The 17,730-nt window shown below is 38.0% G+C and overlaps 2 protein-coding genes across 7 annotated transcripts in view; one reads left to right on the forward strand and one right to left on the reverse strand.

The window, feature by feature from the left end:
* GPR155 (G protein-coupled receptor 155) overlaps positions 1–10,314 on the forward strand; it is a 29,171-nt gene extending 18,857 nt beyond the window's left edge. For 4 of the 6 annotated variants that reach the window (XM_032114054.1, XM_032114056.1, XM_032114058.1 and 1 more), the window contains exons 12-16: positions 213–346; positions 1,832–1,927; positions 2,756–2,820; positions 3,529–3,666; positions 5,732–7,714. In XM_032114054.1, coding sequence (XP_031969945.1) covers positions 213–346; positions 1,832–1,927; positions 2,756–2,820; positions 3,529–3,666; positions 5,732–5,954 — 656 coding nt within the window. In that variant the 3' untranslated portion in view covers positions 5,955–7,714. Of the gene's footprint in view, positions 1–212; positions 347–1,831; positions 1,928–2,755; positions 2,821–3,528; positions 3,667–5,678; positions 7,715–8,969 lie in introns of those variants that run through there. The other 2 variants (XM_032114055.1, XM_032114059.1) reach the window with 2 other exon arrangements.
* Positions 10,315–10,453: 139 nt separating this feature from the next.
* SCRN3 (secernin 3) lies at positions 10,454–17,660 on the reverse strand. Its single transcript, XM_032114060.1, has 7 exons — positions 17,493–17,660; positions 17,176–17,357; positions 16,200–16,399; positions 15,317–15,529; positions 12,639–12,801; positions 12,107–12,287; positions 10,454–11,351 (listed from the first exon to the last, which is right to left on the reverse strand). Exons 1-7 carry the CDS (start codon positions 17,658–17,660, stop codon positions 11,196–11,198), a joined length of 1,263 nt encoding a protein of 420 aa, XP_031969951.1. The 3' UTR covers positions 10,454–11,195.
* Between the last annotated feature and the right edge of the window lie 70 nt (positions 17,661–17,730).

A 17,730-nucleotide genomic window follows, 5' to 3' on the forward strand; every position in this document is an offset into this window, starting at 1 on the left:
AAACTTTTTTTGTTTTAGGAGCACATGTAAACTGTCTCATTTGAGAATAGATTTCTGAACAGGTTATTGTCAAAGCCAATATTAAATTTTGTGCATGTCACTCCAGTAGAGATACTTAGAAGGTAATTTGGCTCAGCAAGCTGCATTAGCAAATTTGATCATGGAGTTCTCAAGATAGAAGCCTAATGAAGAATTTCTGATTTGTTTTTCAGTGGATCAGTGTGTGAGTCACTGCAGTGCTCAAACATGTGTATTGGCTCAGGAAGAACAGCTTCTACAGACTGGAGACAAACAGCTGGCCAGACATGTGCTGCTGTGCTTACTTCTTATTGTTGGCCTATTTGCTGTAAATATTTTTTCTCCCCATGTTAACTCATTGAGGTAGAATGATTTTTAGGAAAGCAATGTAGACAATCCAGTAAGAATCTTCCAATTGCCTAAAGAACAATTAACTAAATAAAATAGAGGCTATATTTTGGTTCCTCGCTGGAAGAGGGATGTCATAAAATTAATTTTTCTGTGCCACATCATAAAAGCAAGTTAAGATTGATGATTGTGAGCAAAACATACCAGAGAACCCTAAAGGCGGGGAAAAAGTGAAGTTATATCATTATATCATTCATCACTACTGCCCCTCTTCCCAGTTTTCTCAACAGTTGGTCTTTTTCCCTAGACAATTATCAATTAAAAATATGAACTGAATTCTACTTCGGAAGGAGACTACAAAAATTGTTCCATCTGATGAGGCTTATGTTGGAACTTGGATTTCTCTGAGGTGTTAAGAATAATCTAAGATGATTTTAAATGGGAAAATGCAATTTTGTTGGTTCTAGTGGTGTTTGGAGCAACATAGCTCAGTTAGTGTTGGCACTTGTCATTACTGACTCCAAGGTGTGTTGGCGGTTGCTCCTGTGTACAAGTGTGAAATACCAGAATGTAATGCATTGGGGATATAATTTTAATTTTTAACTGTGACAAAGGTGAGAAACCACTCTCTCTGAATGTGTAATGCTCAAAGTTGAGTTTCTTGTGGATGACAGTTGGGGGAAGTATTTTTATTTGAAATGGAAAATACTGTGGCACAAATACGTAATACTACAAAGTAGGTCAGTGCAGCACATCAATTGGGTTAATAGCTACTGCTGTTGCTTTTCAGGTTCTCTTAAATTACAAGATGAAATGTTCCCCTCTCTCAAATTTTCTATATCAAATATTCCATGCTAGTATATTTTCTTACTTCTTTTATATTTAAGGAGTAGCCTATATTTTAACTGTATCTGAATGATTACATAGACTCTATGAAACAAGATCAGTTACTTTAAAGACTTAGCCTTTACACCCAAATGGGTTAACTTTGGAGGTTTCCTCCTTCTGTCAGGCATCTCAAATAGCTGAAGTGGTATGTGCTTCAGCTTAACATAATCCTAACTTTGCAGGAAGTATGTAGAAAGCACTGGTCTCAGCTAAGCAGCCTGAAGACAAACACTGCAAATCTGTCTGGGCTAATATTGTCTGTGTTGTGTTGGAAAGCTAAGTATGCTTAAGGCAAGTTCCTTACATAAACATGTAAAGAGGCAGGACCTCTTACACTGCTGTTTTGCATTATTATGCTTAAAACAACCAAGCATCCCCCTCCCACCAAGCTATTAAGCCTAACTAAAATTGTTTTAAGGTGTTTATTCCCTCTTACTTGTCTTTATCTGAATCATTCCTTAAATGGAGACCATGAAAATTGTGCAAGAATTATTAGCATGTGAAGAGAAGAAAGCTTTTGATTTTTAACAGTCAGGTTATGTTTGTGGGTTTTGTTGTTTTTCTATTTTCTTTACAGAATCTCTCCAGCTGTTTGTGGTGGCTGTTCAACCAAGAGCCTGGAAGGCTGTATGTGGAACTGCAGTTCTTCTGTGCTGTGTTTAATTTCGGTCAGGTACTTACCGATGTTTGTTCTGAAAATGACTTTGTTGGTGGGTATTGCAGTAGATAATGCACATCTTCTATGACCATGAACACTTTCAAAGGTGCAGATGACAACTGAATGCCAAATGTTCGTGGAAACTGAGTAGGAATTTAGCCTTATTTGTACCAAGGCTTCACTGGGGAGTTACACCAGTTGCAAGACAGCTTTCTGTCTAAGGTTTAAATGCCTATCTCTGGTTTCAGTGACAGCACCACAGCGAAGAGCTGAAGATGGATGCTGGTTCTGGCTGCACGTGGCCTATTTCAGTGCACCTGACACACGGCAGCTTTGTTACCCACAAAGGTGAAAGCCAGGCAGTGTTAATACACATACTACAGGAACAGTTTACAGCTCCATGGGCACATGTGCCTACAAGATGCACTGCATTATCAACTAATGATAGTAGTTTTACATAAAAGCTACACAGAAAAATGAATTAAGTAGAGAGCATTCTAGCACTCAAATTACACTAAGTGTGTTCTTTCCTTGACATTAACAAGGATTTCATACCTGGCTGTGTAAGGTTGTCAGTTATCCCAAAGTGTCAAGTGGCATGTCACAGCATTAGTTTTACTGACCTATTTCAGTAAAGATGATGGATTGTTAGGTATTGATATGTCTTTTTAAGGTCCAAATGAAAAATCAAAACAGAAACAAAATGCATTTTGAATGATACTTAAAGAAGAGGGGTACTTTCCATGTATATGTGAAATGTATTTGACACTGAGTTTTTAACTTGTGTTCTATAGAAACCAAAGTTTTTCTTAATGTTGCTTTTTCTATATTTTTTTTCTCCAGGGCTTCATTTGCTTTGGTATTTTTGGCTTAGATAAGCATTTAATCATTCTACCATTCAAGCGAAGGTAAAGAGAATCTTTACACTTACACCTATGAACTTAATTATTACTGATAATCATTTTTGAAGGGTGTTGAGTTTTCAGTGCTATAGCATTCCATTTCCTATTTGGTTAATCTTTCAAATTTCTTTTCTCTCCCACTTGTGGAGAGGTAATTGCAGTTCACTGTGTGCGAGGTCTTTCTACTGTCCTCATGACACTTTCAAAGACAAAAATCCTGCAGGCTCCCGAGAGGTGAAATTTTTGCTAAATGATGGATCTTCAGAAATAATTTCAGCTGATATATTAAACTTAGATATGGATGCTGAATCAGAATGTATCATCACTGTTTTAAAGCCTTGTGTTCATAACCTCATGCAAGTGCTTTGTGTGGACAGGCACTTCCACAGTGGAGGAGTGAGTTGTGCAAACTGCCTTTACCTTCAAGCTAACTGGCTGCCATGTGAATCCAGCAGCTAGAGCTGGCTCCCAGCTACTCTCTGACTTTCTTTCTGCCCAAGCCTAGAATAACACCTCTGTGTTCAAAAGCCATAGAGATACATTAGGAAGATTATACGTGAAGTATAATTGGGGACAATTATTGGGCACAAAAAGAGGTTGTGATAAGCTTCCTGGGAGTTCCATTCTATTTTTTGCATTTTCCAAAAAAAATGCCCCTAGTTGATTTGCTGTCTTTAATTTTTCTTTTTTTTTTTCTTTTTTTGTTTTTTCTAGACTTGAGTTTTTCTGGGGTGGAAGAGAAGCAGCAGGGCATACAGATGCCTCTGTACCTGAGGAAATCAGGATGACCTGTCAACAGTTTGTTCGTTATCATAGAGATCACTGTGTCAAAAGTATTGTCAGAGGCAGAAGGTAAGGTTCTTCCCTGCACATACAAGCTGTTACAAAGCACATAGCTCACCTTTTGAAAATAATGAAATGCAGTTAATTTTGTGGGTGATTCCTGTTGTGGCATACTTATTCAAACCTTAAGATACAGATTAAAAATGTAACGCTTAACAGAGAAATGTTTCTAGCCTTACACTGAAATGTTGAGGTGCAATATCGTAATATCCCACCTAGGTTTTAAATAAATTATAAAAAGTTTTGTATCATTAAGGGATTTCCCCAGGTTTTGCATTTAACTGTAGTTTGGAGGATAAAATCTTTCTAAAAAAATGTGTATGATAATACCTGTAATAATGCATTGAGACCCTCCCTTTGTTTTGTTTGTAAAGTAAGATGCTGTCTGTATTTGTAAGTAAATGTTTACTAATATGTAGCTCTTATAGGAGGTAAAACTGCTGCAACTGATTTTAGTGTGTACTCAGAGGCCACTCAGTGTGTGAGATTATAGTGGGTCTAGGGCTTCAACAGCTTTTGACTTTATATAATTTCTTTTGCTCATACCTCTAATGAGGCCTAAGCCTCAATTTATGAGGTCAGTAAAGATTTCAGGGGCAAATTATGATATCTAAATCAAGGATTGTGCTTTCAGATATGTGTAGGTGGATGAGAAGAGAAATGCAGACAGAAGCAGCAGGAACACAAGAAATATTCTGCCTTTATTTAAATATATGAAATGGAGACATGAAGAATTGTTCTGACAGGGCAGTTACACTATTCTTGACATGTAAGCTTTTAAGTAGGACTAGTTTGGCAGGGTGGGGTGGTCTTTTAATGGTCAGGTAGTCCAAACCCACATTGCAAAACTGTTCTAGGCAGCATCATGATTTTGTTCAGTCTTTTCAGAAGCCAGTAATGTTCCATAAGACAGATGTATCAGAAAATGTCTGTTGTGAAATAGAACAGGTTTTACAGCTGTGTTTCCCATGCCTCTGCTGCTGTTGTGGTTTCTTGGGCTTAGGGTTCTTAATTTAGTTGGATTTCATGGTTTTTATGAATCACATAAACACCCAAGAATACATGAAAATATGACATTTGTTGCTTTATTGTTGTAATATTACGTTTGTGCAGAACTTGGTTCATGTCTTATTTCTCCCTGTGAATTAAAACAATGCATTTATATTCTCATTTTAAATATTCATCTAACTTGATCCTATCCTCTTTGATTTGAATGTGCTGTAACTGAGACCTTGTAACCATGGATTTTAATTTATTTTCATTTTTGCATCTGCTAATAGATTTTAACACTTGCTCTGTGTTACTGCTGTTTTTAACTTCAAAAAAAAATAGGGAAAAAATTTGGCTTATGCTGTCTTTTAGCTCTTAGTCACCTTTAGAAACCCTGTGCTTGGGTTCCACAGAGTAGGTTTTAGATAACCAGAAACATTCATTGCTGCAGGTAAATTTTTGCATGGTATGTCTATTGAAACTAGGTAGATGATGGCATCATTGCCTCATAAATGCTTAAAAAAGATAATCTTGTTGTAAAGGTTTTGTTTATTCTTAGTACTGCCCATGTGGTAAATATTTAACAGGATGTGCAAGTTATAAATGGGGTTTGTTTACAATATGTGTAAGCAGCTAGTGTCTGTTTAAAAGTGTTCAGAAATTATAAGAAGAATTAAAATTCAAACGGAATCCCTGTTTCTGGGGACAGGTTCGTCTCAGATCAGATATTTTGTTGCAGAAAGGGTCATGGTAAGAAGTACATGGGAAGTAAGTATCCGAGAAATAAGAGTTACATTGTGTGAGGTTTTAGGAAAAATGCTACGGATGGCCATGGAATTTTTTTTGCACAAGCCTAGAACAACTTTGTATGTACATATTGCTTCTCACTGAAATGTCTGTAGGAAAAGGTAGTGAACATTGGCATGTCCCTAATATACAAAATTTGCAAATTCTCTTCTAACATGCTCTTAACTATCACGATGTCTTTCCTTGTTTCCTGCTGTTTTTCCTTGCCTTTCCCCATCGTGCAGTGATGGTACCAGATTTACAGAACATGTGGGTGAATCATTCCTTTGACATACAGGTGTGGTGCAAAGATCTCCACTGGCATCTTCTTTGGCTGTGACCTGGTGAACTGGCTCATGCAAGTTGGCCTTGCCTCTGACCGAGGAGAAGCTGTGGTGTATGGGGACAGGCTGCTGAAAGGAGGCATCATCCAGCACATAACGAATGAATTTGAATTTCGGGATGAATACTTGTATTACCGCTTTATTCCGAAGAAATCAGTTGCAGTTGAGAGCCATTGACCTGAGCATGCAGGCAAAGGACAGGTAGGGGTGAGTGGGACCACCTCCTCTGCCTTCACTACTGAAATTGGAAGTATTTCTTTCTCAGAGAACTGCGTTAGTTTCCCTTGTAAAATTAAGAGATGTGGTTCTACTTGTGTCTATTCTGAAGAAGATAGTAGCAAGTTATATTTAGTCAGCATTCCAACCAGAATGCAACTAAACAAAACCAGATGCTCTGGATTTAGAGCATTTTTTTCCATTTTGAGCAAAACAAATAGTAAAATGATATGTGTCACTGTTGTATTTTAGAGGCATTATAACTGCAGCTTTAATGACTGATACCACAATTAAGAAAAAAAACCCCATGAAAGGTATCTTTCGTGGTGCTGGATGTTCTCCATATTTTAGTGTGATGAAGTATTGATGCCTGTTGACAGTCAGGCTTCCCCCTGACTTCACAGAAGTAGGATTTCTTCTATCATACCTCAGTTTTTACTACTCTGCTCTTGTCTAACACCAGGAACTTTTTTTAGCTGCTTACATCTCAGATCAGGTGGGTTTTTTTCTCCCTTAAAGATAAAATACTCCACTTATCAAGATAGAATTGTTGTGACAGGGGATTAAAGCTGAGCAAATATTGAGTGGAATAAGTAACAGTTTTGTACAAACCTACCAAATCTTAAAACCATAAAAATATCCAGCAATTTCCCAAAATAGGAAATTATATAATGGAATACACAATTTGTTCTGAAAGTTTGCGTTATGGAGGTAGTAACAGCTTTATCAAGAGCAGATTTTTACGTTCTGAAATTAGCCTTTACAGTTTAATTCAGAAGTGCCAGCCTCAAGTAAAGATTTTATGGAAGCCTTGGACACATGTGCAAGTCAAGACAAAATTCTTAAATCATAAAACTTCAAAAATTAAATTAATGACTTTTAAATCTATTATATAAAGAAACCTAAATGAACATCCAGATTAGGGTTTAGAGTAGCTAAAGATCCTAGGTTTTAGTTTTTGCCTAATTTAGATTGCCTAACACAGGTTTCTAATAAACCTCAGGTATCCTCCTGCAAGTTACTTTAGTGTCATTCAGATTCCTGTGCACTGAAGGCAGAATCTGAGGACCTGTGTTTTCTACAATATTTTAAAAAGGTTAAAGACAAAGTATTGTATCTGATAGCCATTATTCTGCCCTTTTAAAACTGCAAGAACAGCATTTATATGTCTATATAAAAATTTGATGTTGTGAGGGAAAGGAATCCAGGTATTAAAAATTATTTGCTCAAGCATATGAATAACTCTTCTCATCCATTTTTAAAAAAGTCTTCCCCTTCTATTTTTCCTTTTTTTTAGTACCCAGATTTTTATTACAGCTACTTTTGCATCTACCTTGTATTAAGAATTAAATTTATTTTAGCAGCATAAGCTACTGTTCAAGAAGCAGTTGTTTTATGGTTGCTATAATTCCCTGCAAGACTTACATTGAAAAAATAATTCCTTTTACTGTCAGTCTGATTGCAGTGTGCACAGAAACATAACATCCTGCTGCTGTACAACCTGGTATATTTTAATGTTTTCCATCAACAAAATAAGTGATGTTTGTGTCAGTCTGTGGCCACAAAGGAAAACAATAGTGTGTTTCCATTATGAATGTTGAAGACAGCTGCATCAAATATTTTGAAATAATTAGATATGTGTGACTTAAGAGCAGAAACTGCAAGTATGTCTGGCTTCTAAATACTGCAACTTGTCAATAAATCTGTTCCTTGATTTCAGAGTTCTGAGCTATGATGTGGTGTGTGAGAGGGTTATGTGTGCGTGTCAAGGTTTATGACAAATGTATTTTTCTGAGAGATTTGTGAACATGGCTCTTGGGTTTCAGTCCTAGTATTTCTTAAATCTACCCTTGATGCTTTATAAGTAAGCAGAGCACTTGTTAATGGTGTCCACCCAAAGATACATCCCTACTAGAAGCAGTTTCACATTATCATCTACTTACCAAATACTATTGGTTTTTTTTTTTTTAATTCTTCAAACATTCAATAATTTGATCTTAGGGTAGTCTTACAGTTTGATTTATAGTCATTGTTCTTGCACTCTTGTCTTTCTCATTTTCATCATAAAAGTCCCGCTTCCCTTTTTATAATGGCTCTGCTGTCCCCTAGATTTGAACACAACATATCTGTTTTAAGTAAGAAATTGCTCAAAATTTCTGCTTAGAAAAGGCTGTTACAAATCTAATACCAAGAACACCTTTAATTATCCACCAACACCAAATTCGGTTAGATTTACTGCTACAACATTGTGATGTTGATATCATACCCATTATGATGAATCTGTGATGGTTACTAAATAGACTAAAGAAACTAGAAATTAAATACATGGATGTAATACTTTGTTTCTAAATCACTGGGTACTTCTGGAAGCCAAGAATAGACTTTGAATTGCTTTAGAAAGTTAAGTATCCCTTTTATCTGGTAAATATTTGCTTCCACCAAGGAGCACTAGCAAGTTTTGAATAGTTGACAAGCTCATGTTCTGTCAATAGCTGATACCCTGTTGTGTGAATTTCTGGTAGTTAGAAACAGTTTTGGTTTAAAGAAGTGGTCAGTGGTGCAATGATTTCCTTTATTTTGAAAGTGGATTAGTTTGGGATAAATCTCAACTTGGAAGCTAAGTTCCATGAAAACACCTATTGAACAAGTCTGGAGGAATGTGCAGTGAAAAATTGGATCCTTTTTCTAGGACTAATCTCAAAATAATTGTCATAATGAACAGGGATGGATATAACACTTCATTTTCTAGTAAGAAATTTTAGTACTTTTTTTATTTCAACAATCATCCTTCATAAAGCTCTAGACCTTTTGAAGTCAGCTGTAAGATGCATTCCTAGGTGAAAACCCATGCAAAGATTGCCCTCTAGGGGACATTATGGTTGTTTGGGGTTTTTTTTAATATATGGTTGTGGGAGGGAGGATTATTTATTTCTGATCCCATCTTTATTTTCTGTTTTTACATTGCATGTCTTCTAGGAGGATGAAATCCCAAGGAAAAAGGTACTGAAATATCGTGTACTCTGTTGGCCATCACTTGAACTGTCTCCACACATTACATTGTTTTTACTTTGTATCCTGTAGACCAGTAAGGAAAAAGCAACACATAAGTAAGGGGCACGGTTGGACTGTATCTGCCTACATTACAACTGGATCAATGTGCTTAATTGTAGTTAACACCCCAGAATTAAGTGGCCAAGAAGTTCACTTAAAGGCCTGCTCCAACATCACTGTTGTTCTTCCTGTATAACTTCAATCTTTGCACTGTAGCATAAAACTGTTTCGCTTGGTTTGCTGTGCTGCCTGAAAACTTGATTCATACCTTGGTTTCCAGCAGAGTTTCACCTGGCATTTACTGATGCTTTGAAGCTATGAAAGAATCAGTGTAGAATGGCCCGTGATCAAAAATAGGAAAAGATACATAGTTGTTAGATCCGGACATCCCATAAGGAAAACAACAAAGATAAATACAGCAAATTTTTATTAAATCTACCTTCCAGTGAACAAACGGGACTATTGAACTTCTGTATTGCACCACTGTGCTATTGAACTTCTAAGCAATTTTATTGTCAACAGAGGTACAAAATGTTCAGTCAACTCAAACACTTTGTCTTACCTCCCACTCAGTCTTGCTTGCTACTGCCACGTGGTACGCGTTAGGTCATTAGAACTAGATAGTTCACGAGCCTTTCCTAACTCAGTAGTTTTTTGCTGTGGATCTGAACACAGCATCGCAAATTAATTTCTACTTTTATTGTAGGATCAGAAAGAATAAATTCTGCCAACTTCATTATTAATTCTGCAAACTTTATTGACTATCTATTCTTTATATTTAACTTTTTTTTTTACCAGTGGGGTATTGAACAGTTTACAGAATGAGAAAACTGCATGTGAAAAATCATCAAAGAATGATCCTTCTGTGGTTTGCTGTGTCTGTGGGGATGCAGTGTCATGTCCCACATTGCTGCTGCAGCTCTGATGCACAATTCATATTACATGTTTTTTTCTGATGGTTTGCAGAAGTGCTGCATTTTGGGTGCTGTATTTGTTTTTCCTTACAGTCATGCTTGTTATTCTGACTTATTGCTCATGTGGTAAAATCAGAATCTTCTTTGTTGTTTGTTTAGTTTGTCCCTTGCAACAGATAATAAAAGTGGTGTCATATATTAATCATTACTTTTAAACAGGATCAGGAAGGAAGAGTTCATGGCAGAGCAAAAAGCTTGATTAAATTAAGTCCATAGTCTATTAACTTTGGCAAAACAAGTCATGGTTTAAAAGGCTTTATATGAAGTGAAAAAAATTAAAAGTACTTTTAAGTGTCCTGCTGAGTACATGTATATACTTGTGTACCCCAGCCTCTTCTTTCTAGTTGCCCAATTTTAAAAGATAACTATTCAGGAAACATTTTAGAACTCCCCCATGATGTTATAAAGTGCACTGCAGAATTAATTTGACAATAATCATCTTGTACATAAATAAGTTTATTTTTCACTATCAGGGTGGAGAAAATAGGGAAATGAAATCTGTGGGTAACTTACAGGATGCTTGCATTGTTGAATTCCATGTAATAAGATTTCACAATCACTAACAGCAAAATTACAAGTATGATTTGTTTTTAATATACCTTGAACTCTTACCCTCGTTTAACACTGAAGGAGTAGAAGGTTCATATATGAAATGTATCTTAGAATAGTTTTACCAAACAATTGAGTATCAATCTTACTTGATTTGTTTATCACTTTCCTTTTTCTTCAGTGTTCATCATAGCTTCTACATTTTAGAAAGTCTTCAGCATGGCCATTTTAATTCAGGTAGTCTGAAATTCTGCTACAATTCTCTTGACTACAAAAGCTACACGTGTTTGTGGGAGAACTGAGTTCTCCAAATCTGTGTTAGCATTCTTCATTCAGAGATGGAGTTTTTTCTCCAATCTAGTCAAGCTATTGAATTCTAATTGCATCTGTTTGTTGGCAGAGTTTATCTCTGCTGACAGCTTTGTGCCATGTACAAAGCCCCTGCCTGGCTCTTAGGAGTCTTTTCAGCATTGCTTCTTCAAATAAAAGCCATTTGCCCTGAATATGAATCCGCATCTTTAAAACTGTCCATGCTATGTGGTATACTGAAAACAGGATGTTAATCTGTATAGCCTATTCATTAGAAACCCAATTATAATCCAAATTTTACCACATTAAAAAAATATTCTTAGCTATATATTTTGAGTTCTTCTTCTACGCACTGTGAAAAAAGATTAACCACTTGGTTAACATCAAGACATCCATTTTGCAGGATTGATTCCATTTGATTTATCTTCTGTTTCTCCAACTCCTGTATCTCTTTGAGCATTTCTTTACCTTTGTCCTGTGAAAAGAAACATTTATTTCACTAAAAACTCTACAGAGTACATAGTGATCACCCTAACAAATTATTATTTTAATCTTTTAAGAGTTTCTAGGGTACACATTTATGTTGGTAGAAGTCAGTATCATGACAGGTTTTCTTAGGTATCTTTCCTAATCTCTAGCACTCACTTCATCTCCGTCTGATGGATTGAAGAAAAATTAAAGCTGCTTTAGATATTAGTTACCAAAACTTAAATGGGCTATGACTTATTTTTGAGAACATGTATCTGTAAATAGGAGAGATGTTACTGCTAAAAGTAAGCAGCTACCTTCCTGCTTCACATTTGTGTTCAGCTTTGTCATCCTGTTTCCTTTCCTGTCTGTACCAAGCAATGATCAATGGCAAGCTCTCCTTTCCACCTGAGACCAGGGGCCTGAATAGTTGTAAGAACTCCTAGCAGGAGTTGTGCCTGTGGCTGCTCAAGCATTCCCCCATTATCTGACTGGTGTGGGAGTCTGCAGGGGGCTGCTTTGCAAGGTGAGCAGCACAGATCCTCACCTGGGGCTTGGCCTGCCAGTCCAGCACAGTGCTGGTTGCAATTTTCAGTGTTAGAAACACGTGCCTGCCAGATGCCAATGCACTGGGCTTCTGGGCCACTGCACTGCTCTTTGCAATCCATCAAAGGGCATTAAATGGTATCACATTAACAAAATGTGAGCAAGGACCTTATATAAACCACCTGCTTGCATTGAAATCTAATTTAATCAACGTACCTTGATAGTTTCCATAACTACAGCAGCACTTTCATGTTTTTTATAGAGCTCATGTCTTCGGTCTGGCTTACTCTGAAAACGTGGTTTCTTCTTAACTGGATCATCATGACCAAATGTAGGGGATGTAGTTTTTAATAACTGAGTAATACCAGGCACAAAAATGAAAGGCTTGAATACAGACCTGGAAAGAGAAAATAGCAGAGAGATCCTTCACTGACACGGTTTTGTTAAAATTGTTGAGTCAGTAAACTGCTGTATTTTTCCCATTCTTCTACTTGCTTCTTTTAAGAAAGAAGTATTAAAAAAAACATCTAACTGATGTATTGTCACAGCAGTGTTTCATTAAGTAGGTTGGTAGATACCATTAATGTACATAATGTACATTATGTTCCTCCTACGTTCTGATTGTGCTTTTTCAGGGGGAAAAAAACCCCAACCCTAAGCAAAAAGGAATATATAATTAGACAGATTGCAACACTTTTTCATTTAGATATTTACAATTTTTTATCCAAATTACTTGCTGCTACATCACCTGGCAGGATCTGGAGTTCCAGTAAAGAAGTGAATACAGGGCAGATTAGGCTGCTGAGGCAGTACAGACACCATGCTGCCAGTTGTCATAAATCCACCTTCCATGTTAATGCCACTCTCTTTGTCACGAAGAATTTCCATCATTATTTCAGAAGTGATAGAGCCTATTCAAGATACAATACAATTATTTAGCCACAGAGCTACTTGTAATATCAGCTGAATGACATGTTCCCTACAAATGGCTGCTTTTTCCTTTAATAGGCAATGCCAGTTTTAGTTTGTCTGTGTTGGCAGGGGAAAAAAAATCATCCTAATGGCATACCTTAGTATGTAATATACTTGTATTGCTTTCCCCAAGGTATTTATTTCAAAGAAAAGTGATAAGAACATGACTTAAAAAAGGGAGAGTAGAAAGACAAATGGTATTTCCCAGAAAGGTAAATTACATAGGGCAAGCAAATGGTCATTCACAAAGTAACTTTTCAGATGAAAATTATAGCTTGGATTAAATGCTGAACTTTGAGCACCCTGTGGAAGTTAAGATAAATCATTATAATACTGAATGGTATTTGAACAGAGTTAATACCCCTATGTTGCTTTGAAATTAATGCATGGATTTTGTGTGAACCTTTGAAAATGAAACACCAGGACTGTCACTTGTTTTGGGGGGGGGTTGGTGGGTGGTTTGATTTTTTTTAATATTAATCCTCTTCAAGGATACAGTAGAGTGGCATTACATTCTATGCTCAGCAACTACAGTAGTATATCCATTTGTAGAGAAGTCTTAATCAGCAACCTGTGTGAGGTATAATGCCAAGTGTCTATGAAAATAACTCCTTCTGCTCAGGAGGAACAAAACCCTTTCCACATATGCCTGTTCAGGTGATACCACTGTTGCTGTGTAGTGTATGTTGAAGCTCAGATACTGGCATGGTATCACCAAAGCACCCAATATTCTAACAGGCAGCACTTGCAGAATGGTTTTATTTTCACATGTGGTGTACCAGCAAAGGATATGCTTATGGCAGAAAAACATTAGTTCACTCACTCTTTTTATTTTTTATTTGAAGGTGTCATCTACCATTTTAATATTTTAATGTTTTCTTAGTGAGTTATAACTGTGTAAAAATTATTTTTTTTAAAGTGCCTTGCTGTTTCCTCTTGAAATAATTACTCTGCTGCTAAGTCAGATGTCTCCAATATTACTTTTTCATACATGACCCAGGTTGCCTGTAGACAGGCATGCAGCACTACATTTCAGCAAGAAAACACTCTTAAGTATTCCTACATTTGGCTGGGAAGGTTGGAGAATTAAAGAAATTGGCACTAGATGAATCAAAGAAATTAAAAGAAGCAATGGTCAATTTGTCAGCTACAACTTGGCAACCTGTCCAGCATGGAAGAAGGTACTGCATATTTTCCACTAGACTTTATTACTTTGTATGCCTGAAATACATTCCCTATTTTTTGAAATATAAATAATACGTCTCTAGGAATGGCCCTCACATAGTAGGCAGCCTGGAAAAACCCCACAACTGTAATGCCACTGAGTGAAGAAGCAGGGAAGATGGATGAGAAAAACAGTGATTTTACTGATGGTGTAAACCAAATAGCTTTTAGTTAGGGCACGTATTTAAAATAAATCTAAGCAAAGTGAACCATATGAGGCTGATAACATGAACACCTAGTGGGATTTTTAAAGTGGCTCAGGTAAAATGCCTGAAAATGGGGATTTAGAATGAAAACACAGATACAATCTCAGCATTGTTATAATACAAGTAAATACAGGTATTATGAAAATGCTTTCAATTTTCAGAACCTGCAATTCCCAAAATGAATGCAGGATTTACATGATCTAGAGCAAGATAGCAAAAGTAATTCACTCTGATGCATTAAGTAAATGCTAAACCTGGTCTAGCAGAGTTCAGCCAAATAAATAAAAGAAACAAAGGGGTGCAATGTAATCTTGGTTCAGATTCATTACTTCAAATGAGCACGTGAATACAGCTACAGCAAAAACCTGCTAGATGGATGCAGTTAGAAGAGAAGTAATAGGTTCTTTCTCTAGAAGTCTGAAAAGTAAGTGTATGAGTTAGTGACTACTTAGAGTACAGAAAATTATTTTGTTCTATTCTTGTGTGTTTTAGTAGACTACACAAGTTTAGAGTAGCCATTACAGTGAAACTACAAAGATTTAAAAATCAATGTCAAAAATAAATGCAAGATATGTATCTGAATGTTGTGCTGTTGTCTTACATAAATGGTACCTGACTGAAGCTGTTCATAAGGTTCTTTGTGGCTGCATACTTCTGGGAATCTGGTTTAGCCTCTAGGTTTTTTCCTTAGCAATACAGTAATATAGTAGCCTATCAAAATGTTTCAGAACAGGTCTTGCAGGGCATTTAGTAGTATGGTCATAATGTGACCTCTCAGTGTTGTTACTGTAGCTCTGTATGTTTTGACCCTTGTTTTAATTTTTCCTCCTCAATAAATTAGCAAAAATGGATAGAAACTTTCAAGTTCAGTGCTTCTCTTTTAGGCAAAAAATTACTCTAGTAAGTTCTGTTTCACCAAGTCATGCGAATGATTGCCTGCATCAGATGTATAATCATTTATGACTTAAATTAATGTAGCTCACTAAATACTTTGCGTATCTTGAAAAAAAATTTAAAAGGATACCTTTGTGTTTGTTCAGAAGTTTATAGCCTTCACAATATCGGCCTCCAGATGTGGTCATTCTGGCAGTGTTGACATAAGAATACGTGGCAGCAAAATCAAATTCCTTTTCCCCATCCCACCAGCCATTGCTTTTGGCGTATTCCTTCAATTCTGGGTGTTCTCTGTCAATCTTGGTTGTGATAGAGAGCTGGTTGGAAATATTCCGTACACCTCCTGTTTGTAAGTTGTGGAAAGAATTGTTTTAATACATTGAATGATTTTTCTTGGTCTTTTGTTTACAATTAGCTTAGTAAAGCAAATTAGCCCTGAAGAATTTCCTACAAAGATGAGTGAGTCTGGTGGTTTATTTTTGGTTCTCTCTCCCCAACTATATGTATTTTTCTGATTGAATTTTCACTGCCACTCACTTCTGACTCATTTGCTTCTATTGCCAACATTGTATTTCAGGTTCTATCCTGATTTTTCCCACCTTTACATTCTTCCTCTGAGACCTCCAAAGATCTAGCTTGTCCTCCTAAGTCCACTGGAAGAATCAGCCACTTCAGGGCCCAGTACATCAGTCCTGTCCCCAAATGAAATTGTCATGGATGGCTACCATCCTCAAGACCACACGTACTGCTGTCATTCTCATGCTGACTTTCTTGCTGTCCTCTGTTTTCCAAGTGCAGGAGTGGTTATCTGAAAAGGCCCCTGTCACTCAGCTCCTCTGACAAACTGCCAGCTACTCCACACTCATGCCCTAGGAAGCAACTCCTGTTGTTGACAGGCACATGTATGTAGCTCAAGGTTAGTTTGATGCCTTAATGAAATGGTAAATTGAAACTGGAGAACTACAAGTGGTCATTGCACTTGAAATGTTTAGAATGAAGAGCATCATCCATACCTTCTACTTTTTCTGCTGCCCAGTATTTTCCTGATGTCTCCAGCACCCACGCTTCCTTTCTGTCGGCTATCAGAAAACTGTTGTGGTATGTAAATGCCATGTGGCTCTCCATACAGTTTCCTCCCTGTCCATATTTTTCCAGCAAATCAACTATGACACAAAGAGCCTTTTCAGCTGTGTCTGCTCTCTCAAGTCCAAGCCTAAAAAAAAGGGGAAAATGTTATTTTTGGAACTATGAACTCCACATAGAACTATTCAGCCTGTATTCAGATTGACCTGGAATGGTATTTCTATGTGTAGCTGCCAGTTGTATGATCTGGTAAGAGGAACACAAGTCAGGTAAAGGGCTTCTTTGAAGTGGGTCCTCTATGTACTTGACATGGGGAAAAACACCAAATGGAAATACAGAAAGGCAGGGAGAGGGATCCTACAAAATGCTTACAAGTCCTGTGCAGGTATTGGACTGGAGCGAAACTTGTACCAAAAGAATGGACTGACTGCTGCAGGTTAATGAGAGTTACCATGGCACCCATAGGGTAGGAACATGAACTTGTTATTTACATGGAAATGGGCAGCTGAGACCAAAACTTAAAAATAAGTTTGTGAAAGATGGGGAAATAGGAAAGGAGTACAGACCCTAGGAAAAGGCCCAAACAGTAGTACCTGAAGTCCACCTGTGCTCTTGAAAATCTTGTTTCAGTTTAGTATAAATATTATAGAAAGAAAAACGTTTGCTAATTTCTTTGACAGATTCTGGTACAGTGCCTGATACTTCTTACGGGCTCCTGGCAGAAACCTAACGCCTGTGCCAAGAAATACTCATTTGAACCAGGGCTAGAACAGGGAAAGAGGTGTCTTCTGAAAGTGAAAGCGCATATATCCCCATATAACTCAAACCACGTTTCCACGTAAATTCCAAATCCGGTAGCATTTACCAAAAACGAGGAGAAAAAAAAAAAAAAAAGCCTGTGCAGACCTTACGAGGTCCATGCCGAGGAGAGCTTCCCCATCGCCGATCTCCTCCCTGCCCCACACCGCCTCGTTGCCGATGCACACGGCGTGCTCGTTGGCGCCCATCTCGGCCCCCCAGAGCCAGGAGGGGCGGCTCAGAACCACGGCGTGGGTCCTCTCCACCTGCTCGATGCTGATGTAGGTGCACTGCAAGAGGTCAGAGCACACATCGAGTCACCGTCCCCGATCCGCCGGCCGAATCGCGGGCTAAGCACGTAGATAAGGGCTGACAGCGGTGTTTTCGCCGCCTCCCGCAGGACCGGTCCTGCCCTGCGCCCTCACCTCCAGCGCGGCGCCGGGCGGGTGCGCGGCGGCCGGGAAGTGCACGACCTCCTGCACCTCATCCGCTGGCCGGTCCGAGTTCTTCCCGAACACCACGCGGCCCCCGGGCGCGGCGGGCGGCAGCGCCACGAAGGTGTCGCAGGAGTGGGGCGGCGGCCGGGGAAACATGCTGAGGGCTGAAGGGCGGCGAGCTGCGGGCCCGGCGCGGACAGCGGCAGCACCGGCGCGGGGCGGGGCC

The sequence above is a fragment of the Corvus moneduloides genome, chromosome 7 (assembly GCF_009650955.1).
Source record: "Corvus moneduloides isolate bCorMon1 chromosome 7, bCorMon1.pri, whole genome shotgun sequence".
NCBI lineage: Eukaryota > Metazoa > Chordata > Aves > Passeriformes > Corvidae > Corvus > Corvus moneduloides.

Excerpts from the sequence above, each read along its gene's own strand:
- SCRN3 (XM_032114060.1), bottom strand. The coding sequence starts at position 17,660 with ATGTTTCCCCGGCCGCCGCCCCACTCCTGCGACACCTTCGTGGCGCTG. Across the intron at positions 16,400-17,175 it reads CTCGGCATGGACCTCGTAAG|GCTTGGACTTGAGAGAGCAG; the intron begins GTCTGCACAGGC and ends CCTTTTTTTTAG. Across the intron at positions 11,352-12,106 it reads TAGTTATGGAAACTATCAAG|GACAAAGGTAAAGAAATGCT; the intron begins GTACGTTGATTA and ends TTCTTTTCACAG.